Source organism: Bactrocera latifrons, unplaced genomic scaffold, assembly GCF_001853355.1.
Source record: "Bactrocera latifrons isolate USDA-ARS-PBARC rearing strain unplaced genomic scaffold, ASM185335v1 scaffold_14, whole genome shotgun sequence".
Classification (NCBI taxonomy): domain Eukaryota; kingdom Metazoa; phylum Arthropoda; class Insecta; order Diptera; family Tephritidae; genus Bactrocera; species Bactrocera latifrons.
Genome location: NW_017534852.1, coordinates 1674437 through 1699535, shown reverse-complemented (window position 1 = coordinate 1699535; position 25099 = coordinate 1674437). Strand labels below are relative to the sequence as shown.

Below are 25099 nucleotides of genomic sequence, written 5' to 3'. Positions count from 1 at the left end.
AAAAATTTTGATTAGTTTATTCCGATTTTGGGATTTTCCAAGATTTTAATATTAAAAATACAACTTTCAATTTGAAAACTTAAATTCCCAAAACCGCAATTAAAACTTTAAAATCTATTTTTTATTCCAAAACTTTTTTAATTCAATAATTCGCAACCCTGATGTTCACTAACGGTAAATATTCAATAATAATTTCACAGTATGGCAGCTATTTTCTGTAGATCTCTTTAATTCCAAATTTAGTCAAATCATGGGTGGAAAAAATTAATATTTTGTTTTTCAGCTTGGAGAATTCACTATTGGTAGGGTAGGTTTAGGTTTTTTTTGTTGTTTTTCTGCCTTCTCATAAAAAATTTAAAAGCAAGTCTCTAAATTGTGTTATTATTGGTGAAATGTGACCAAGTTATATTAAGCATTAGTACCACCATTAGGGCAGACATCTTAGTTTCTGTAGACATTAATTCTACTTATTACTTAACTTACTTTTCAAGTAATCAACTTCATTGTTATTTCAATGGCAGGTCTCTCCCATGTTCTCCAGTCGGCTGCTGTTAGTTACTGTTAATATTGTTGTAGCATTTCGCAAGACCGTAGTTTTGCTACAGAGATAACAGTTCTTGGTCAACAAATAAATTATCAAATAGGGCCTTGGGAAATGCAGTTGAGATCTGAGTCGCGAACCAGATCTCACTTAGGTAGATACGTTGACCCGCGCACGATAAATCAATGCTTTCGAAAGACTTAAGGCTTTGACCAAGGCAACTTGCTTTTTTGTTTAAAGTGCTTTCCTAAAGAACAAATTTTCCTATCATGTATAAGTATGTATATACTCTTTACTATATACAAAGTGCTACTTAGTCCCTAAAGAATGAAGTGTTTACACTACGTGCCAAAACAATGTCTACAATTCATAGCTATTTATTCGACCAATAGCAAGACTGCCATTTTTTCAATATTTTAGTACTTGATTATTTGATTTCGAATTCCATATGCCGTACGGAACAAAATCCAAATTTACAAAACAAAAAAAAAAAAACATTTTGAAATATCGGTTATCGGTTAGTTGGTTGGTCACTGGCACCCGTAGTCTATTCCTCAACCGAGTGTAGATATTTCTGACATGAATTTGTGTTTCAATATCTATCAATCAGTCAGAGGCTTAAAGCTAGTGGGATCCGCCAATAAGATTTTAAAATATCGGTTAATTGGTTGGGCACTGGCACTCGGAGTCCGTTCTCCAACTGAGTGTGGATATTTCTGACATTAATTAAATGTCACAAAATCTATCAGTCAATCAGAGCCTTAAAGCTAGTGGGATCCAGCATATTTTCCGATAACTTCATAGGACAAAGAATAGTAGAAAAATACTTTTTTTTTTTACTTCAGTTCCAAAACTGCTAATTTTGCTTGTTCCCAAGCTCAAATTTATGAGAGAGAGTAACGGTTTGATGTGTTAACCCAACCAAAAACAGTTATTTAAAAGTTCAAAATACATTAACAATTTATATAAAACTAGTTAAAGTGAATATGTCCGCCTAACATAACCTCAAAATATTCTGCTTTGCAGTTGTTTAAAACGTATTCAGTTCAGTTCGTTATTTTCTTAAACACATACTAATCGTAAGGGTTTAACTATAAAGAAGTAAAACAGTCGCATGCTTACTGATCGACGTATGTATGTATGTATGAAAAATTAAACAATTAAACACATGTGTACATATATACAAATTACCACAATAGGAAAATGAATCACTTAAGTGTGCCCTTCTAAAATTTGTATCAAACATATTTAGCAATATCCTGAAAATCTGAAAATTCTATAAGCGCGTGGATATGATGATTAGATCTTAGTTAATCAAAAAATATATACATATATCGCTAATAAATTGATAACTTACATATTATACTGCTGTGGTAAAGTGCGAAATTAATTGATATGGGTTTAAATATACAAATATAATGTGGAGAATTATAATTTAACAATTAAAAAGCAAGCATACCTTATTGATAAAAAATTAACGATTTTTAGTTTAATTTAGAGGAATGTATTTTCAAATATTAATAATTGAAAACCGAAAAAGAATCAAATGTGACAACACTTTGTACACTTACATAACAGAAACACTGTAGTTTATTATCTACTATTCGATTACTGTACGGTATTGTATGTATTGCATTGTATTTTAATCTTTTTGATGTTAATTTACTTTAATCAATAAAATAAAATATCTAAAGCAGATAGAAAACCAAAAAATGTGGAAAATCCTCTTTCCTTTTGATATTGAAACTAGAAAAAACATAACTTTGGCTGCACCGAAGCTTCCTATTGGGTGATCCATTTCGACGCTCCCTACTTTTTTAAAGAAAAATACAGAAACTTCAAATTTAATATGGAATGTTTATTATAATTCGAAAGAACATTATTTGACATTTATTTTTTTTTTTTTTAATTATCTCTTTCAAATGTTGGTCGCGGCTACGTCTCAGTTAGACCATTCGTTGAGTTCAATTTTCGATGACTTGTTCAAACATTTCGACTGATATCGCATGACACGCGTGATGTTTTGCTCCAAGGTCTAAATCGAAGCGGGATTGTCCGTATAAACTTTACATATCCCCATAGAAAAATGTCTAACGGTGTGATATCACACGATCTTGGTGGCCAATCGACCGGCCCCAAACGAAGTGTTTTCTCAATAAATCCATTGATTGATGCGATTTGTGAGAAGTCGTCTTGTTGAATCCAAATGTCGCCTAGATCACGAGCTTTAATTTCAGGCATCAAATAGTCGGTTATTATGGCGCGAGAACAGTCGCCATTGATGGTTACGTACCACGGGCAACATTTTTGAAGAAATATGGAACGATGATTCTCCCGGCCCACAAACTAAACAAAACCATTGGGGAAAATGGCAGCTCTTGAATATCTTCAGGTTGCTCTTCGTTCCAAATGTGTCGATTTTACTTGTTTACATACCCATGGAGCCAGAAATGGGCCTCATCGCTGAACAAAACTTGACTCGAAAACGTCGAATCCTTGATGTTGCTTGCGAAGTTCAATTGTATGCTTTCAATTTAAGATATCGCCAAGTCATTCCATACGTAAGCCCGAGTTGTTGCGAACGAATCGACTCTTCACGGTCTCCGTGTACAGCTACGGCTGTCATATTTTCTTCAACGCGTGCTGGACGTGATCTATAATGAATACCCATCTTGAGAGATGATGGTATGCTCAGTAGGCCGATTATGTTGCCCATAAGTTGATCGAAGCGCACAAAACACATTCTTTACAGAACGTGAATTTTCATAATAAAGTTGAACGATTTGCCAAACAATACTGGAAAAATCTAGACGTAAGGTTGGCATTAGTGCTATATGGGGATCGTTATTCTACGGGATTGAGGAACCCACTAAAACACTGATTATGACCCTTTCAACTAAAAATTCGATATTGATTTGTCCCACTTGCGTGGGTAAATAATTCACCTTTCATTTCAGAAGCGGACACATTTTACCGCTAGGTTACAATTTTCACAGTGCACGCAATATATATCAACTTGTTCATATTTATTGAGATATGATCTGAAGCAGTTTCTAACCACTCAATTGAATTGTGGAAACGGCTTTTTCTTATGGGTTTACTTATTTCGAAGAGACTTTAAGAGCACAAATGACATCCAGTGCTTAGTTCAAGTCATCAATTTAAATTTTCAAATTTCTAATCTCGAACACACTGAATAATCGAGAAGTAAAGTACTCTCTCGACGAAAAAAAAAAACAATATTTTCGTCCTCCTATATGATGCAGAGGCATGGACGATAACAACATCTGATGAGTCGGCGTTACGAGTTTTCGAGAGAAAAGTTCTGCGAAAGATTTATGGTCCTTTACGCCTTGGCCACGGCGAATATTGCAATCGATGGAACGATAAGCTGTATGAGATATATGTATTCCGAATGGACGAAAACACTCCAGCTCTGAAAGTATTCGACGCAGTACCCGGCGGGAAAAGCAGAGGAAGAGGAAGACCTCCACTCCGTTGGAAGAATCAAGTGGAGAAGGACCTGGCTTCGCTTGACATCTACAATTGGCGCCACGTAGCGAAAAGAAGAAACGACTGATGCGCTGTTATTAAATCGGCTATAATCGCGCAAGCGGTGTCTATGCCAGTAAAGAAGAAGAAAAACACTATTGACTCTCCTCCCAAGGGACAGCGGTACCAAAAAAGTAAACTACACCAAGAAGTTCAAGGTTAACCTTAGCAGCAAGACTGAATTGACCACTCTCGACCTACTGCTTAGGGACAATACAATCAAGTGGTACACCGACGGCTCGAAAACGTCGGAAGGAAATTTTAGTCGGCCAAGGACTGTCCACTCGACATAATTGTGACGCTACAACAACAACAACAACAATTACTATAACTTCAGCAGATTCGAATACATATGTAATCAACCTTCCTAGGGATAAACTCTGGCTACTTGTCGCATTCTATACTGACCACTGCAAGCTGAAGATGCACTGACATATATAACATGGGGCTAGCTTCTTGCGCAAATTTTCGGTTCTGCAACAGGGAGCCTGAAGTTCCTAAACACGCTTCCAAATAGCGATCACATCGCCTACGTGGAATACTCGACATTGAGAGTAGAAATACTAGTTCATTGAACAAAGGAACCTAAAGCAAGGGGGTTGGAATGTCCACTTGATGGGTGCCAGAAGTGAACAGCTGAGTTTTTATACCTTCGCCTTGCAACATGAATCCAAGTTATTTCAGGACAACAACAATTAAAATGCCAAACACTTTGGTATATAGTTTTCTACTACCGATAAGATTTTATTTGCTTTAAGAGAGTAACTTTTAAAATTATTCAGAAAAAATGTCTAATAACATTGTGTGTGTGTGTAATCAATTATTAATTATTTTTTTAAGCATAGCTTTCTCTTTTGCTGTGATCGATTACTGCTGCGGCAGACATATACTTTTTCATAGCAACTGAACTGCTCATATTTTTCACTTACAAAAATTATGATTTTCATTAAGCACTGTGTGTATTTTATGTAGTTGTAAATATTATACAAACATACTTGTACATTACTTGCTACTGTATTTCCCCACCTGATGCATTGGCATTACATATACGCCCCTTTATGACTGCTATATCCTTTGACTTATCTATGTTTCTATTGTTATTTTTGTTTTATTTATTGTAATTGCATGTTACCTACATATGTATGTATATGTATATATATACATGCTTAGTTTTGTGTAAATTGTATATTGAAACACTCGCATACAACCGATTACTTGCGCTCATTTCCCTTTCGCTCTTGCTAGCTCGCTTTATGCTGCTCTTTTTAGCTATAAAAAAGCTCTCCAGTTGTTGTTTTTGTTTTGGCTATTTTATTTTTACTTTGAGCATATGTATATATGTATGTATGTTATAAATAGTATGCACGAGTATATGGTATAAGGATTTGGTGGTTATCAAATTGTGGGTACACTTCAGTAATGATATTTCTTGCTTTTGTTTTTTTTTTTCAATATTAGTTTTGCAAGTATTCCATTATATAATTATTGAAAATCACCAAGCAGAAAAGTGCATTTAAAAAATTGTAGTTCGTTTTTCATTGCTTCAAACTTTAATTTAAAAACATGTTCGGACATGTTTGCAGCACAAATGAATACACTTTATTTATGCACGCAAATACTATTCGTGACGATTTCTGGCCAGGTGTGTCAAAAGTAGGCACCGTTGTTGTTGTAACTGCTGATGATTTTGGTTTTAATTCAAAAAGGGAATATGCCAATTTCCAAAAAAAAAAAATGCTTTGCCTGCGAATTTTACTTACAGTATTTGTTGTTGTTGAAAAGGCTAGCAAGCAGTTTAAAATTTGTGGTATTGGTGGTTTTCTGATATTAATAATACACCTGTATATAAATTGTGTACATATTGAAATATTGTATTGTAGTTGTTTTTCTATATATGTATGTATGTATGTATCAATATTGTATATACGCGTAAGTTAGGTAGTCATCAATAAGTCAATTAATTTTTAATGAAAAAACAAACAAACATATATATACATAATATAAGCTAGTTTCATCTGTGAATTTAATTTGCTATTTGCCGCGTATTTTGCTGTTATTGTTTTTTATTTTTGCCTTTTCTCTCTATTATTTAACTATTTGTGTAATAATGTTGCAAAAGCTATTTAGGAAAGAGTTGAAGCGTCACTTGCAGTTTCATATTCATCCGAAATTTTGCGTTTATGCTTTTAGTTGGTGCACTACTTATTTTTTTGCTCTACTTAGATTTGGGGTTTGATTTTTCTTCTTCTTTTATTACATACACACACAGTTTTAGGTGTTTCTGCCTAACTTTTTTACACATTGCCACCACTTGGGTACAAAACAAGAATGCTCATGTCGTTTCGTTGACTTTTTCTTTCACGTGGTATTTTAAGAAAATTTCCTGTTTTTTTTAATATATAGCGTATATATGTAAGTTACACTTCCTAAATTTATAGATCAAAAAAAAAATAATAATTATAATAATAATAATAGTAATAAACTCAGCAGAGAAAAAAGATAAAAGATAAAACAATTTCATCGCCATCAACTGAGAATTGTTCTCGTAGAAACGCCTAACAATGTTAACGCCCAATTTGAAATTTCGGCAAATGCTTAAGATTAATATGTATAGTGACGTATGTAAGTAAATTATTTAAACACATATTGTATGTTATGTATGTATATTAATTCAAATGGAATCCTTTCTCTTTTGTTGCAGTCAGTAAACGCTCTTTCATTATCTCCTCCGTCTGATAATCGGGCAGCTTCAGGTAATGCACGCAGGTGTTTACCGATGGATAGCTACCATCGCCGGCATCTACTTTACGTACGACTGTCAAACGTGGATGCAAGTTAGCTAGACCGCCTGGTGGTAGACTACTGCAGCCGGTGGTGAATTGTAGGAACGCCTTACGCTCGGGTCCTGTCATACTCATTAGTACGTTGACAAAACGCAAGAAGCCAGGGCTGTAAAGAAAAAATATGTTTGAATTGCATATTAGTGTATAGATGTGTATATAAGCAAATATTATATATTTGCAATATAAGTAAATGAAAAATTAATAACAAAGTCATCAAATATTTTTGCAAAATTTTTCAGATTTCTGTCGTCATGTACGTATCAACGAATATTTATCTCAGAGAGAGTATCTGTCTATCTTAAAAATAATAGGGATTTTCCTAGTTTACATATGAAGACTTTTGTTGCTGATCATGAGTAAATTCTCTTTTGGTGTTGCTCGTTGCGTTTACACGGGTGATACAAGTCTGACAACTTGAGCCGGAGACTTCTCCACCCTTTTTCTTGCAATCAAAGATACCTTACGTTACTTACTAATAGCCGGTTTCAAGAAAACTTTTAATTGAAAATTAAGTTAAATTTAATTTACATTTGGCGTCCCAAAAATAGCTAAACGTAAACATAGTTGCATATGACCGTATTTAAATAATATCTAAATGGCTAAGCAAGGACATTTAAATAAAATAGTTAATCAAATGGTAAAACTAAAATTAATTATTTTTCACTGAAATTAGGTTCGTGAAATCGGCTGTAAATAAGGTAAAGGGTAGGAATACGTTATTAACACATAAAAAACATTTCCCTACAAGAACTTGATTTGGATCGTTCAATTTATAAACCAGCAATATGCTATAGTGGTCCGATATCAGTAGACAAGACGAATTCTTATTCCAATCCCACAACAGTTGGATCTAAGTAACTGTAACGGACCATACAAACTGCGATACAACGATAACAACAACAAATTCTTATTTAGCAGAAAAGAACTGAGGGACAAGTTCACATATAGACTACAAACGGGACATTGTTGAAGCGATTCAGTTCGCCACGCTTAATACCTATAGCCCGTACATGGTATAACAACGGTATAAGTAGAAATAAGAAATGCTTGTCATCTATAAAGTCGAATGCTCTCTGACAAGCTTCCTTCCCTACAACACTAAAAGTCGTCAATAACTAATAAATCTTTCGAATGTGTTCTTGTGTTCTATCACTTACCTGTCTTTGGAGTAACCAAGTTTGGGTTCTGTGTAGTTGATGAGATCTTCACGCGTCCATTGCGGATGTTGCTCACCGCAAATCATCATACGCGCCTCGGTCGGGCTGAATGCGGCCAGCTTTTTCAGTGGGAACACTTCACAGAAACCACGATGAAATGCTTCCAACTGTTTGGCAATGCCATCTTGCAAAACATAATTTATCAACAGATCGCAATATTCTTCCAAATTATTAAGCGTAACATCAATGTTGGCGCCATTTGGTACCAGTTCAGCATACGGGTAACCGTAAACAGAAGAACTGGGTAAATAGGTAAATGTCAAGGTTAAATCCTCCAAATCGATTTCCTCATTTCGTTTAGTACGTAATTTCAGTGTGGCTAAATATTCACGTCTCTGTTCGGGCGTGAGTGACGTGTCGCTCTCAACAGCCTGTTTGCGTGCAACCAATTCTTGCAATTCTCTTATGAACTCATAACGTATCGGATCGATTTCGGCAAGATTTTCATACGCCAAAATACCATCATACCAACTGGTAGGGGTGGCGTTGGTATATTCTGTGTTGGTATAACCACCGACACCACTTAATAGTTTCGAGCAAGTTTCGGCCAATTCAGAATCCTCAGATACTACGGATGAGGTCATCGGATCTTCGGAGACAGGATTCGATTGAATCTGATGTACACCACGTGAAAGCACTTTATTGTGGCATAATAATTTTAGGAACGAGTTCGAAAGTGGTAAATCCACTAAACGCATATCTTGCAGCACTTTAGCTAAAAATACACCAAGGAACCAAAAGTATTTCGATACACGGTCGCAAATTTCCGAATTTTGCGGTAATGGCGCTGGGAAAAGACCGTGCTCGCGACGATTTACATAATAGCCGACTGGCTTAATGTCATCGTTGGCTATTAGATGTTCAGTTTGATCGTTTTGAGCTTTGTCGGACAATTCCAGATCGGCGTCATCACATAGCCACATGCAGAGATCGGTGCGCTGTAGTTCGGCTGCGACCTGAAAAAAAATAAATAAAAATTAATTTGTTACGTTTATTAGTGACGCGTTAAACTTACCAGTGCAAAGAACTCCAGTGTAGGTCCCAGACCAGTACCCTGTTCGCCCACAAATTCAACCTCGAGCACTGACTTGCGATTGCAGTGTACTTTCATCACCTGCATGGCCCATTCGAGCAGATTCTCATTGCGTGGCACCTTAACGCGCTCATGCTTTAAACGGCCGACACGGAACTCGTGCTGATCATCACGTCGTGGACTGAGGCCGGGCATGCGCTGACGCTCCAATGTAACATCGCGTTGCGATTGTAGACAAACAATACTACGCGAAGCTCCAAATGCAGTGAAATTGAAGTATAGCTGGCGTGTTTCGAATGGAAACAGGAAAGGACAAGCCTGATTCAGATCTTCGCACCAATTGGGCAAAGAATTGCTTGCCAACACCAAGGGATCTTGTATCTGTTGTTGTAGCTTGTTGGTAATTTTCTTGCTCATAAAAAGTTCGTGTGGCAGATTGCCGCCAGCTGTTGCATTTGCATCAGCGCTAACGGTTGTTGTATTTACTACTTCGCTTATGCTCTCCTTTTGATTGAGCGCATTCAATTGGCTGAGCAATTGCAAGACATCATCAACTGAGCAGGTGACATTCTCAGATGTTGTGAACTCGCCGCGTATGGGAGAGTTTGGCGAGAGCGTAGATGCACCGCTCTTTGACGATACCACTGGTGTATTCGGACCATCATCACACTCAATGACAGTGCCACTGATGCCACCGCTAATGCACTCTTGTGGCGTCACCTCGCGATAGACAATGGTGTACGTGGGTTCCCAGGCTTTGCGGAACTTATCTGTCTTGTTCAATTGCGAAACTTGCAAAAGCTCCTGCACGGCACGGAATATCGTCCACTCGCTATTACTCAATTCGATTTCGACATCTGGTACACCACCTATGCTGGGTCCACGCAGCACCAACGATAGTACTGGCTGTGGTAGCGGTACATGCTCATCTTGACGCAACGATTCGGCACTGGTGCCCGGTGCTGGTATATCCAAGTCCGATGTTTGATTGACATTAGTACGTCCAGGGCGGGGATCGAAAGCTGGTATTAGTGCGGAGAACTGACGCTTTAGCACAAATTCATCGTCCCATGATTTGCGCTTGCTCACGCCGGCCAAACGATTCTCTAAGGTCTCATCGTCCATGAAGGTCAGCAAATTGCGGGAAACCATCACCTGCAGCAATGTGTTCTAAATGGCGAAAGAAAGACGTATGTAGTTGACAATTCTGTTATAAAATGTTAATATTAAAACACACAAAGCTTTACGAAAGACTGGAATGCATTCTGTAATACAAGTGATTGACAGTAACCTTCGGCTGTACCGAAGCTCTAATACCCTATGCATTTTCTATAGATATTTATTCTGCTTTTAAACGATCGGTTTGAATGTCAGCTATAAGCCATAGTTGTCAGAATTGCCTTCAATAAAGCCGTTTCAAATAAAAAAAAAAAGTCGTTTCAAATAAAACGTTTTTCATACTAAAACTTCATTTTGATCGTTCAATTTGTATGACAGCTATATGCTATGTCGCCCGATATTGGCGGTTTCAACAAATGAGTTGCTTGGAATGGAAAGGGCATGAGCAAAATTTCAAAGCGATATCTCGAAAGCTAAGAGTCAAGTTCGTATATTATACAGACAGACTTATATGACTAAATCGACTCAGCTCGCAGCGCCGAATATACATATATACTTTAAGTATCTAACTTAGCCTATTGGGTTTTATTTACTTCCTGGTAAGCTTAATATATCCTGTTCAGATTATGACAATCACAAATATCAAGCAAGTAAAATTATTTAAAATACATAGAACAAACAGACTACTATTAAAAACACAACAATTTCGTAATTAAGAACAATTTTAACGATTTTAAAATCACGATTGTCGTGAAGGTTTAGAGAGTTGAGAGTAGTAAGAGTGAGAAGATGCAAACAGACAGGAAAAGCACATAAATAAAAAAAGTAAAAAAGTGCATTAAGATTGCAACAGAATTACCAATCGACTTACTCCAACTTCTTCGTATTCGTCTTCGTTCTCTTCATCATCGTTGTCTTCGTCCATTTCATCGTCATCGTCCATATCGCCAAGTAAAGCTGGTGCACGACAACTCTCCAAGAAATCTTCTAATGAAACTTGTTCGCTGTCACTCGAAGTTGATGTGAGACTCATCGTTAGTGCCGGATTTATAGATGTTTGAACTTGTTGACCAGCAGAGGAGTTGCCATTACCAGCTGTGCCAGTATTTGAACCACTACTGTTGCCTATAATAGATATAAATTTAAAAAAATGAATTAATTAGAAATTAATTTAAAAAATATATAATTTAGAAAAAAAATTATTAATAAAAATAATATTTAATTAAAAATTAGTTTATTATAATAATTAATCAAAATTAACAAAGAAAAATAAAAAATAATAATTTATTAAAAAAAAAATTATTTAAGAAAAGTTTTAATTAAAAAGTAAAATATGTTATTTTATGGACGAAATATATACCGTTATCGATAAAAAGTGTAATAATATGAAGTGTAAATGACTTACCGGCATTATTAGACGAGAGACTTGGATAACTTTGGGCGGTGCTCAAAAGACCCGAGTGGAAATTGCTTGATAATGCTAATTTCACGAGGCTCGTTACCGAATTCGGTCCACGTGGGAAGAAAGAGCTGGTGCCAACACTCTGATTATTGCGCTCATTCGAATTCGAATTGGAGCTGATCATTTGGTTGTTCTGCAGATTTGTTGTGCCTTGCGAGGTGCGACGTCGTGCCATGGCGGCAAAAGTCTCCAAAAGTCCAGTATGACTGGTCACTTCAGATTGTGAGGTGGTCTCCGAAACAGATGTCGTCGTCAGATTAGGCACACTGACACTCATTTGATTCGACACGGAGACATTGACATTATCAGCGGAACCGCCCAATTGCTGTGTATTGTCAACAGGCTGTAAATCACCCGTATGTTGTTGGTCAACTTCAAGCTGCGGTGGTGGTGGTTGTAGCTGTTGAGCTTGTTGTTCGCTAACACTAATCGATCTATTGGTGGTCAATGTATTGCTGGCTATACCGGAGTGGTTTTTATATTCTGCCAATTCAATATTATTGCGTTTCTCTGTGTCGACCATCAGAGCGGGTGTGCGTACAGACTTTTCGGCTGCGGTAGCGCTGCAATCAACCACCACCGAAGTACCCGAGGTGTCTGTGGAAAGCTGATCGGTGCCGCTTTCAGGCTTACCAGTCACATTTGAGAACTTAACGGCTGATGTCATTAAATTTGCCGCCGAGAGTGAAAGTATATCCGAAGATAGGATGTTATTGGTGTTGTTGCGTATCATGTCGACACCATCGCGCATTTTATCGATCATCTCCAAAGCCTCCGATGAGAACTGTGACACACGCTGTCCAGCTGATGTATTCGCGCGTAAATTAACTAAAAGCCCCTTGCCCATGCTGCCGCTGGCGCTTGCCGAATTATTGGCATTCATCTTATTGTTGGCCTCAATATTTGTGGATTTTGGTTCATCGCTGCTTTGTTGCAACGATACACTGCGTAGCAATGGACCGGTAGTGTTTGATGGCGTTGCTGATGTGCCTGAAACGCCACCCGTTGCTTGAGTGCCAACCAAGCCGGCATTGCCGAAAATAGCGGCCAAAGCATTGCGGCTACTATTGCCACCAGTGCCACCGTAACCAGTTGAGGAACTCACTGTGCTGCCACTGACATTAGACATATTCGCTTCAGTCAACACCAAATTTTCGGTTATTGTAGCCAAGTCGGATACAACATTCGCATTAATAGCCTGCATCGAGTTGTTAATGGCCGAAAGATCGGCAATATTTTCACGTTCACGCAATAAGCTAACACCGCTACCACCAGTTGTTGCCGAACTGCCCATACCGCCGCTTTCACCATCATCACCACCATTACCAGCTGTGGAATTGAGCATTTGCGTCTTAGCCGAACTAAAGACACTCTCAGTGATAGCCTCAACAGCTTGCTTCCAAGCCAAGTTATCAGCGGATGCTGCCTGATCAGAAGGCACTTCCGTGTTTCGATTGATTTCTGTAGCCTCGGGCAGTGATGGCGTCGAGCTAGATTTACGTGACGTAAGTGTGCCAGCCTTTTCGAATTTCTTGCCACCGGCCGCACCTGCTGTTTGGCCGGTTGCTGTAACAGCAGTGACCGGTGCAATTGATGTGCCACCCTCGAACATAGATAAATTGTCGCAGTTTGCCAATTTCAAATCATATTTACCCTCGGCACCCATACGATACGAATTACGTCCGCCATGGTCCCACTTAACATCGATCCAACCATTGTGTATCTCACCAGTAACGGTGCCCTCACAGCAACCATCCTGATCATCCCAATGCCAGTCAACGCCGCGCACTACACGTGCGCCCGTCGTTATATGTTTGAGTTGTGCGCGTATTTGACGACGCTCCTTGCGCATTTTAGCCTCTGCTTCCTTGGCGCCTTTACCAATGTCATCGCAGATGCTCACCACACGTCCATAAATCTCGAAACCGCTAAGACTGAGATAATGTGTCTGACCCGAAGCATTGCGTCCATTCTGTTGTACGCGTATGTGGCGGAAACCGTGCATCTCATCGGGTGCGCACACTATGGGCCACGTAGCAGTGCTACCGGGCTCCACTAAACTCTTGTCGTCCGTGTGTGTGACAAGCGTAGTCCAAGTGATACCATCCTTTGAACCTTGTAGCATCCAATTTCGTAGTGCCGAACGTCCGTAGCCGCGTGCGTGACGCAAAGTGTAGGCATTGGGAATTATATAGACGCCGAGATCTATAGCGAACCAGGCTTTCTTATTGTCTTTTGTGTGACAGTTCACCGACACGCTATCACGCGAGAGTATGTCCTCCAACTTACCATATGGCAGTGTTTTGCCCTCCGAGCTGGTCACTTGCACCAAACCATACTGTGCGGGATTCACCCAATCACAGGTGCCACCATTTGAGCCGATATAGTACATAATACCCTCTTCATCGAAATCGTAATGATGCTTAAAAACCATACCTTGACGATGTTCACGCAATTTCTTTAGATAATGGTACGTAGAACGATCCATGTCATACCATTGTTTGGCAACCATTTTCAGCAAATACTTAGCCAACTGACCGACTGTGGCTAAGGGTTCCATTTTCAAAGTGCGACCGGTGCGATCGAAAAGCGTCGTCTCACAGGCGGCACGCTCCAATCGGAAACGCAAACGTTTAGTCAAAATCTGTAAACCGTAACTGGCGCCAGGCGCATCATACATATAAATGGGTAATTTTTCGGTGCTCTCCAAAACGGCCACCAACTTTTGCACCAATATGCTGGCGGTGGTGTTGCGCACATCACCGCTGGGCAGCTTGGCATCAAAGATGCATTGTTTGAAAATATTTATGCGCTGCTTTAGCATTTTATTGGTTTTGTTGCGTGATAAACCATTATCCCAATAATTCTTCGAGAGTACCGCCACCAAGGCTTGCACGAGCCCAGACGAATGCATCTCATACGCACTAACCACACCGTCTTCGTGCAACAGTTGTGCCAGCTCATTCAGTGATGTACGTAATTTCTCTTGCCAATTCGAGTGTGGCGACAAACGTTGCTCCTCCAATGCGACTTCGATTTGCTTTACAATGGAGGTGAGCTTGGCGACAGCACCGCGCGGCACAGCTTGTGCTGCTTTGAAGTATTTATTATACAGATCGCGTGCTAAATTCTTTACTTGTGTCTTCTGCACTTCAGTTTTGGTTTTTATTTTCTTCTTTTTGCCGGTGGACCAACCGGAGGCAAAGTCGGGACCGAGTGTATGCTCGGCAGTAAAGGTGTGTTTGGTGCCACGGTTGCTTTCGAATATGAAACCGGGCAACTCATCCTGTAAAATGGTCACTTGATGACCTTCAGTGTTGTGTATTTGTAGCTGATTGGGTTTCTGTGCTTGAAGCACCCAATTTCCGACGACCAGTCGCAAAACGCTTACAGTCGGTAGTATGGGTTGCGAAGGTGTGCCCGGGCGTACGGCAGAGCGTGCACGCAACAATTTCTCGAGAAACTCACCACGATTTTCTGTAATGGTAATGTGAATATATGTGCATAAGAAATGTTTTGAAGAAAACCAATAATATAAGACTTTAATAATGTATTTACTGCGAGTTTTATTAATTTTTATTCGCTATACTAATATTAAGGAACAGCGAACTAGCAAATTAGTGGTGCTAATTTATGGATTTTTATAAGACAATATGACCATTGACAATGCCGTGGTGTTAAATGCTAGGTTAGATTGGATTTAGGTAGTGCTAACATAAAAATTTGACGAACGCAAAGTCCTATGTCTATTTTCCAAAATAGTATAATATACAATCTATTTTTTTTTTTTTGGTCCGAGAGTAAAATATTCAACTGTAAACAATAAGTGGAAAATGTGAGTTAAAGAAAAATGATTTTATGGAAATCAAATGAAAATTTTATATTCAAAATAAAATACGTTGTTTCTACTTTTAAAAATACACGGAGAAATTTTATTTAAATTCTTCTGTATGAAAGAGAGCTCTTGATGGATAAATGTTATATTACATACATACATATTACGATGTGAAAGCCGATACTCATCTGGGGACACGACGTACAGCTAGTATACAAGCAAATTTTGTTTTTAATTGAAATTTAATACCGTTAATTAATTTTGATATCACGTCTCATCCAATTTGATTTTAATTTTTAACACTTGTATAAAATTTCGACACTCATTGACAGTGTGTTGTTAAAACCATGCTTTAATTAGTTACGTAATTAAAACATTTAAATTATTAAAGTGTGTAATGGGGAATATTTAGTAAGTTAGCTCACACAAACAAGTTAGAAACGAAATAACGGCCAAGATTACAAGCAAATAAAAAAAAAATGACGATCATAAAAAGTCAATCAAAGTACTTTAGAAATCAAAACAAGTAAAAACGTTAACTTCCCCGAAGAATACACGATAACGTCGTTCCCAAGACAGTCGGGTCTAAGTAATCGGAGCGGACTCGGTTTTTTATCCGGCCAAGAACTGTCAACTCGACACCATGCCTTGAATTTACTTCATAAATGTTTTTTCCGATGCAACAACAACAACACAAACGATAACGCCAGAGACTTTAGACCTCCTATAAGTCTGACCTCCTTCACGATGAAGGTTCTATAAAGGCTGATTGACTTACACATAAAATCAATCCTAGCGGATACTTCGTGGCATACCTAAGACTGAAGAAAAGAAATTTGATTCCACTTTCTTTACTCCAAAACTTTAACCAAAAAGCACTTTTTGGATATGTTAGATTTTTTAAATTGTATGATGTGCCTTGAAAACCCTTTTAGACAACAAATACTATATCTCCATTATTCGTAGGGACACACACACACAATTTTATTTAATTATCAAGAGTGAATTTTGACTGAGGTATGAAAATTAGAATGCTCCAAAGCTACTGGTCACGTGAACCCAACTATCGTGGGTAAATATATAAAGAGACACGTCTCCAGGTTCTTGCCAAAAATAATGTGGAGTAGTGGAGTTTTCTCCCTTGTACTTTTATAAGAAAAGAGCACTGTTTTTGCTGTTGCTTTGTAATTAAAATTTTGGTAATATGTATGGTAAGTTTTTCCATGCGAATTTCCTTTTCCAGGATCGTATTGCAAGTAAAGTTAAAAACTTGGTGAGCAAATGTGTAAACTTCAATTTCTTTCTAAGAAACGTTTCAAAATATTGTACTAGAAGCGATATCTTTTTAATGGGTGCTTAGTGCCCTAACGCATGGTTTATTCTCAAGGTTGTTTACCGTTGAATGTTTTCTTTCCAGTAAAGGAAGTAGAGGTGATAAATAATATATTTTTGATATAGAGTTATTACTGACTCTTAGTATATGGTTTATATGGTAAATTTTCTCAACCTTAATGTTCAGATGTAGTTTTTTATAATATTTACACACGCTTTATGCACATTTTTGACATTTTTTGCTTTCAACCGGTGATCCATATAAATGTATGTTTTTTCTTTGTAGAATATAAATGAGCTTAAGGTCCAATCATTTATGTCTTTCAAAATATTTGTGAACGAATTTTCGAGTTTTTTGCGTTTGACACTCAACGGAAATAAATGTGCAATACATACGTACATATGCATGAGGAAAGGTATCAAGTACACTCGCTTCGCTTATTTGAGTTAAAACTTTTGAAAATGTTTGTATGTGTATCTCAGGCAGAAGATGATACCGAACAAACTTTTGTTAAGATTGACCTGTCTATTGACCGTATTTTTACTCTTCTTTCTCTTCATTTTTAGGGAACTTTCAAACAAGTTATGACTTTTTGGAATCCATCATCTTCCATCCGATTTTTTGACACCTAAGCCCCCTTTCCGTAGACCAGGTCACATATATTTTCGATTTTATACAAAATTTTCTCTAGATTAGTGCAAGCTTTTGCTTGTTTTGTGTGAAGTTTTAATTTCTTATGCCAATTAGTGTGTGTTTGACAGCTCTTTGTTTACAACGTGAAAAGTTTATCTGTCGATTTTTACCATAAAATAAAACAACAGATTTGGTTGTAATTTTGTGTTTCCAATGGGATCGCGTCTACGGAATCGTTGAAAAAGTTTCAGAAATTTTTTACGGAGTCTATTTCCACTCACAAACATTTGAGTATTTTAGCGGAACAAAGCATTCACCGAAAGAGTTGAAGAAACAGTACTTGAAAACCGCCGTGTTGGCATCTTAGTGATAGAAGAGGATCTAAATATTTCTTATGGATCAACGCAACACATTTTGATTGATATTTTCGATATGAAGCGTGTACCAAAAATCCTGAATCTTTTGCAAAAACGGCGCTGAGTAGAGGTCCCAAAAGAAAAGCTTGACAACATAGTCAAGTACTCTACACTCATCAAATTGAACATTAATACTGATTAGACGTGGTTTTATCTCTATGACTTCGAAACTGTACAAAATTTAGCGAAAGACGCTTCAAAAATTACCGAAACCGAGAGAAGGCACCGAAGGCGATCACAACCGAGGCTTATAACAAGTGTATGGAAAATTTAATTAAGCGTTGGTAAGCTTATATTTACTCAGGAGCCTATTTTGAAGGCGATAATAAAGATACTTAGTTTTTTTGACAGTACCTCTCAAATTGAATGAATATACAAATATACATACATTTGCACAACGGATCATTGTTGGATTAATTAATTGGTTTAGGTGTGAAGTAAAATAGAAGAACTAATCAATTAGTATTGTGAATAATGGACGCTACAAATTAATGTCACTTTATACAACTGCATCGGTATTTTATTAAATAACACGCAAATTAATATAAATAGTTACAAATTAATTACATATAAGTTACAAAATTTAATAAGAATTTTAAAGCGAATTTAATTTAGCAAAATAATTTTATGGACGCGCAATTAGTTTATTATAACAAAAGCACAAATGCAACGAAACATCAAATCAATTAAACAAAATAAACAACAACAAAGCTAAACATGAGGAACGTAAACAAATGAACAAAAAAATAAGGTATAATTCTCTCACCTTCACTAGTAACAGAATCCATGCCACGACCCCTTCCTACGACGTAAAAACAGGTGTATTGTTTTTTTTTTAATGAATTGAAAACAAATGATAATAGTATAGAGCCTAGTGTTATATAAGTTCAAAATTCAGTATGGCTAAAGGCTAAAGCCGTAAAAAAGTTACAGCGAATATTAAAATTTTAGTTTTTCATTGGTTTGGCGTTGAAAAATTGTGAAAATAAAGAAAAATTAAGCATTTGGTAGGGAACACTTAAAAACAATTATATTGTATATGATATATTAGATAACAATTAGGCCCATGCAAGACATTTGGGTATTTACTAGTCACTTTTCTTTGTTTTGGATAAACTTTTAATTGTAACCGTGCACACTAAGCGCATATATGTATTTCTTAACACAAAAACAAAAATAATTGTTATGCTATTTTCAACGAGTAGAAATATGCATTTGTTTTAAACTTGATTGTAGGTGGTTTTTTTTTTTTTTTTTTTTTTTTTTTTGTATTGATTTTTTTTTTTTTTTTTTTTTTTTTTTTTTTTTTTTTTTTTTTTTTTTTTTTTTTTGTATTGAATTACCTGAACTGTCATTGCCATTTTCAGGACTACCGCTGGAATACATTGTAGCCAACTTGCCGTCGAGTATAAAGCGGAACCAGCCATTCGAACCATTCGAAAGCTCCAATGCCGCTGAATCGGACCACACATACAAACAATCGCGTCCACGACAAATACTCCACTCATGCCAGTGATAAGCTTTGCCTTGAAGAATTTCTTTGGCATCCTCCATGGGGTCTTCTGTGCAAAAACAAAAAGCATTAGATTATGAGAAATAAAAAATTCAATAATTTCGATATTTTAATAATTTTTTAATTAAAAATATGTTTATTTAGCTGTAATTAATTCGAGCCACACTTGGCTTGAGGCACAGAAATATTTTTTATGCATTATTTGTAACCCTGATACCAATACCTAAACATTTCAAATATTTATTAGTTATATATATTTTTTTTTTACTAAATTATTCATATATACCTGTTGCTGTAGTGGTCTGCTGCGTGGAACTGGTTATTCCGTTACTACTACTTTGATTTAGCTGATCTTCGACTGTCGTTGCTGTGATAGCGTTAGCTCCAACGTGCACAGTTGTTGTGGCATCATTGACTTCATTTTCCGGCTCCATTAGAGCCTGCACTTTAGAAAATACGCCAAGACGTGCAAAATGATCCAAAAATTCATCCTGTGTTTTACTCATTAGTTCTTCAATAATAGTTAACACCACCAAATGGCCATCATCGTCATCCTAAATAAAATGAGAAAGTAAAAAAAAATTAAATTAACATCATAATTGAAAAATATCTTAAGTTCTCTCTTGAAACTAAATTTAACGTTCCCTCGAAATTTTCAAGTATCAAACGACTTTGGAATTTTTTGATTCTAACTTGTTGTAAAAATCAAGAAAAAACGTTCACTTCACCACAAAAGCTATAATGTCCTTCACAGTTACATTTTTATAACATAAAATGTTCTAAAAGGAATTATATTTTGATACTGATCGGTGAATTTGTATGCCAGCATAGTGGTTCTATTTGAACTATTTGTTCAGAGATTATAGCGCTGTGTTCGCAGATAATCTATGCTAAAGTTCGTAAAACTATATTGTCAGAGTAAAAAACTTCCACTCAATAATCTGATTTTGATCGGTCAGTTTGTATAACAACTGTAGGCTTTAGTGGTCCGATATCGGCGTCTACGACAAATGAACAGTTCTGTGTTGTTTAAATTATAACAAGCACTTATAAAACGAAAAATTGTACAAACCTCATTGTCCAACACACTGGCCACCACTTCCACCAACAACGTTCCCAAATTTTGCGCGTTTGTGCTTGTAACAAGTGTCGTCTCCAGCTGCAATTGTGGTTCACAAAGACCTTTTAAAACACCCGACTGCGCATACTGCACCATTTTCTTGATGAGACCAAGACTGGCACGCCTAACGCTGGCCAACATTGTGCCCTGGAAGGTGCGACAGAAAACCGGTAAAAATAATTTCAAATAAATTGGTGCCATTTCTGGATCACCACGCGGTTCTAATGTGCCATTATCGTCGGCGCCGTCCTTGTTGGCCGCCAAATTACCAGCAGCCATCCATTCGCCGGGTGATTGCAATATGGCAGCCACCTCACGATGACCATCATCGGCGCGTTCACGTGCTTTATCTAGTGGTGTTTTACCATCCTCATCGCGCAAATCTGGATAAGCGCCATATTTTAATAGCACTTTCGCTATACTTGGTCGACCAAAGCAAGCGGCATAATGTAGGGATGAGCTGCGTTGTCCCTTATTCACATCAGCGCCCTTTTCGCACAAATACTCGACCATCTCAAGCGTGCCGAAGGCGGATGCCCAATTTAGTAAGGTCTGACCAACATCATCCATGCAGTTGACATCGATGCCACCCGATTCGATAGCTTCTTGCAGCGCTTCGGTATCCTTGGAACGTATGCAATCGATCAATTGGCGATGTGTACGTTCGGCACTCGAATCATTGCGTCGTACACGTGCCGCCAACTGTCCCTGAGCGCCACCGGCTGCACCAACACGATTCAATGCTTGACGTCCCTCGAAAAGTAATAGTAAAAGTAAATCGGCCAAACGCATACAATCTAATACACAGCGTTCATCACCCTTCAATGCACGTTCAATTGCGTCTGGCAATTGGGAGCGTAACAAATCGTGTGTAATAAGCGGAGAACCACGACATAAGGTGGACAACAAAGATATGGTTGTTGAAATCGATTGTGATGTCCTTGAGGGATCACTTGTTGCAGTTGGTTTGTTCTGCGTAGCTATTGTTGCAGTAACGCTACTTATGCTGTCGTTATTGCTAACACTGCCAGTGCTGGTGGTCGAGGTTGAAGCGCCGGTAGTTGCACCTGGACTGGCAGCGGTTGTGGTTGTTGTATTATTGATAGGACCCGCAGCATTGCCCAAACGTTTCAACAGTTCTTCCACAAGTCCGTACTCAGCCAAAGGAGCTGGATCTACCCATTTGCGCGTATAGCGATCAGCAACAGAAGCGAAACATTTAAGCGCACCATCTGCTACCATTGGATCCTCATGTTGCAGCAGTGTACTTAAACTTTCGACGCAATTTTGAATGCATGGTGCATTCGGTTCTACTTTGGTGCAGAGACGTGACACCACCGCCATAGCGGAGTGCAATGTATCCTTATGTACTTGTGAACCACAATCACGTATGAAGGTGAGTACACAATTTAAGCCGCCACCATCGAAGACGGCACCCGCCTCACGGGTACAAATCAATTCCAATACCTTGATGCATTGTTCGGCTAAATCGCGTGAGGTGCGCGATGATAAATCGGCGACAACCAAACGGTTGCAAATCGCTTTAATAGCACCATCGATAGCCACTATGCGGCGGGTGCATTCAGCTGACACGTCAAGATAATATGTAATAGCGCGTGCGGTAACCTCGAGGACATTTTCTGGTGCGAGGTCATCCAAAAATATTTTACAAAGCGCTGGTAAGAATGTGCGTGGTGGACAACTGTTGCAATATGGTGAGAAATTGAACATTAATTGCCAATGCAAAAGTAAATGAAACGGATTTTCCAAAAATTCTTAGTAATAACTCACCTTTCAAAGCACCGATCAACATTATCGGACATAAGTAAAAGCATACATAGTTGCTCCAAGGCTATCAATTGCATGTCCCGCTCATCCCCCTGACCCATGGATAGCCATTCTAAGAGTGTTTCTGGATCAACGTCCCCCATCTGCAATTGAATTAGTAAAAAAAAAAATTAATTTTATATTGAAATTTTGAAGTTTTGATAAATTGAAGTCAGAAAATTTATATTTATATAAACAATTCCTTTTTTGATTTGATCTTTAATGTATTTGTATTTACTGCCACTAGAGTTGAAATGTTTGTGCCAATTATTTTATGGGGTGATTCAAAAGTGGTAGACTTTAAAAATATTAAAATTCTTTAAATATAAAAAATTATATTGTATGTGGAAGAAATAAATATATAAAGCTATTTACAGATAATTTAATGAAAAATTATTCAGAACACGGATTTTGAAATTAAATCGGCTTTATGATGTTGTTGTTGTAGCGGCAAAACACATTCCTGCCTGAAGCAATTTAGTCAAACCGCTTTTTCTTTATTTAAATTCAACTCAATCTACAAAATTTGTTTAAAAATTGTAGCTAAGGAATGGATAATAATCGGTGGCAAACTTCGTAAAAATACCTTCTCAAATTAAGAAGACGTCTGTTCTCATGAAACCAGTTTACAAAATCACAGTGTTTCTTTGGATTTTACCAACATCTTGGCAAAATTAATACATCCTTGTTCAGGGTATAAAAAGTAATATGTACATATACATATGTAAAAAAGTAAAAACCAAAAATCCAAATCGTACTGCGTATAAAGTATTGACTTGTGTGAGATTAGAATATAATTTGAATGTGTTAAGTTTGTGTATTTATATACAAATCAAGGGTGTTTGTACGCAGTAAAACACATTAAAAAATCATAATTGCGAGAGTCGTTTCCAAAGCACCTTTATACAAATATACAAAATACATATACATCTATATAAGTAATTAGTAATCAATTATAAATTATTTTAATTATTAAGTACTTTTCAAATATTAATTCATCAAAATAACAACTCTAGTACTTGTAAAAGTAAGAAATTACTTTCGATAATATTGTCACAGGATTGCGTTCTAAACAAGTACGTTTAAAGTAATACTATAATATATGCATTAATAAGTTATTTTTCATACCTTCGGATTTCTCGTAATTCACTTCCACTTTTTGATGACTCGTTTTATCGATTATATTTTACTGAGTTAAATCTGCAAAGTAAACAGCATTATTTTTTAGTTACAAAACTTTAAGTATATAACAAAATAATAATTAATATTACATTACATAGCTTTATACCCAAAGTGAAACGGTACCTTTCCGCCTTCCTGTCAAACGGTAAACGCAAAAAATAATAATAACGAAATTGTGGGCTTTTTTTTCAAATTTTGCTTGTTTCATTAAATAAATTCCAGTGAGGTTAATATCCCAAAAACATATACTTAGGTAAGGTAGGCTCTCATCTTGATAAGGTACATACTTGTATATAAAAATGTGAAAAAACTTCTCGAAGAGATTCAAATATTTTTCTCCGATCATATTTATTCACATATTGTAAGACATCTTAAAAGCTCAACAATCACTTCAGCACAACAACTTTTGATATGTACATGTATATACATATGTACATAAGCAAGAAATGATTTGCACACCTTTTCCAAAAGATGAACACACATGAGCTAATGACTCTTGTGAATACACAAATAAAGACACGCGACGGACAAAGCAGACAGTGAAAACGATGGCACAAATCTTGGAACAAAGGCACACGTCTTTTTCATTAACTTTACTTAGCTGTCGTTTAGTTATTCTTATTATTTTTAATTTAGTCCAAACCTATTACATATTTCGTATGTACTCTCTCGTGCACAACAATCAAATATGTAATTTCAAAAAATGAAAATAAATAGGAAGATGTTTGCGTAAAAAACTGAAGAAATCAATTTTAATATGAATGTGCAATGGAATTAAATTTTAGCTCTTACCATTTGATGATTGGGCTGTAGTGCGAAGGGAGGGCTAGCAAATAAAAACTCGAAAATTGGTTTGACTGAAGGGCAAAATAGAGGAGCTCAACGTCAAAGAAATGCAAATGGACGTTTTCACTATCGTTTCGTAAGATTTCCACAACTAACAATTTTTAATAAAAAATTAACAAATTTTCTAATACCTTTTAAATATTAATTATAACTGAAAACTTTAGAAATACACTATATAAGGTATAAAAATTATATATTAATTAGCAATCACATTCACTCACCACTTATTAAACTACTCCGTCATTTTCGTTGTTTTCCGTTTCTGTGCTGCAAAATCCTCGGACAATCAGAGCTGCCAGACTACAATTCAACTATTGACAGTTATCACCGTTTTTCATTCACACTCTTCTAACTTTTAATTGGAAACTCTATTCACACAATTGACAAAAAGAAAATTTCCAAGATGAGTTTCACAACAGGATTACGATTTGCTCTTTGCTACTGAATTCTGCTCTGTATATTAACTACACATCATAGAACACCAAATAAATAAAACAGCTTTTTCTTTTAGTTAACGGAGAATATTATGGTTTATTTTAGACCTTCGCTTTACAATTTGCGATGGGCGAAAACTTCGCAGCAAAAAGTCACTCAAACTTATTCAACTTGATAAATGATGCCACATTT

At 36.9% G+C, this 25099-nt stretch overlaps 1 protein-coding gene across 8 annotated transcripts; it reads right to left on the bottom strand.

Moving 5' to 3' along the window:
* Positions 1-5943: 5943 nt before the first annotated feature.
* On the bottom strand, positions 5944-25089 carry LOC108965404 (E3 ubiquitin-protein ligase HECTD1). Of its 8 annotated transcripts, none has more exons than XM_018927769.1 (12): positions 24694-25089; positions 23573-23644; positions 22409-22548; positions 20570-22319; positions 19784-20051; positions 19328-19543; positions 18751-18786; positions 11711-15244; positions 11165-11430; positions 9169-10356; positions 8094-9109; positions 5944-7042 (listed from the first exon to the last, which is right to left on the bottom strand). In XM_018927769.1, the coding sequence occupies exons 3-12, from the start codon at positions 22546-22548 to the stop codon at positions 6760-6762; spliced, it is 8697 nt and encodes a 2898-aa protein (XP_018783314.1). In that variant the 5' UTR covers positions 23573-23644; positions 24694-25089; the 3' UTR covers positions 5944-6759. The 8 variants fall into 8 exon arrangements, with proteins under 8 accessions (XP_018783314.1, XP_018783309.1, XP_018783315.1 ...); XM_018927764.1 differs by having other exon boundaries at positions 19328-19546; positions 24694-25088; XM_018927770.1 differs by having other exon boundaries at positions 11177-11430; positions 19328-19546; positions 24694-25088.
* Positions 25090-25099: the final 10 nt, after the last annotated feature.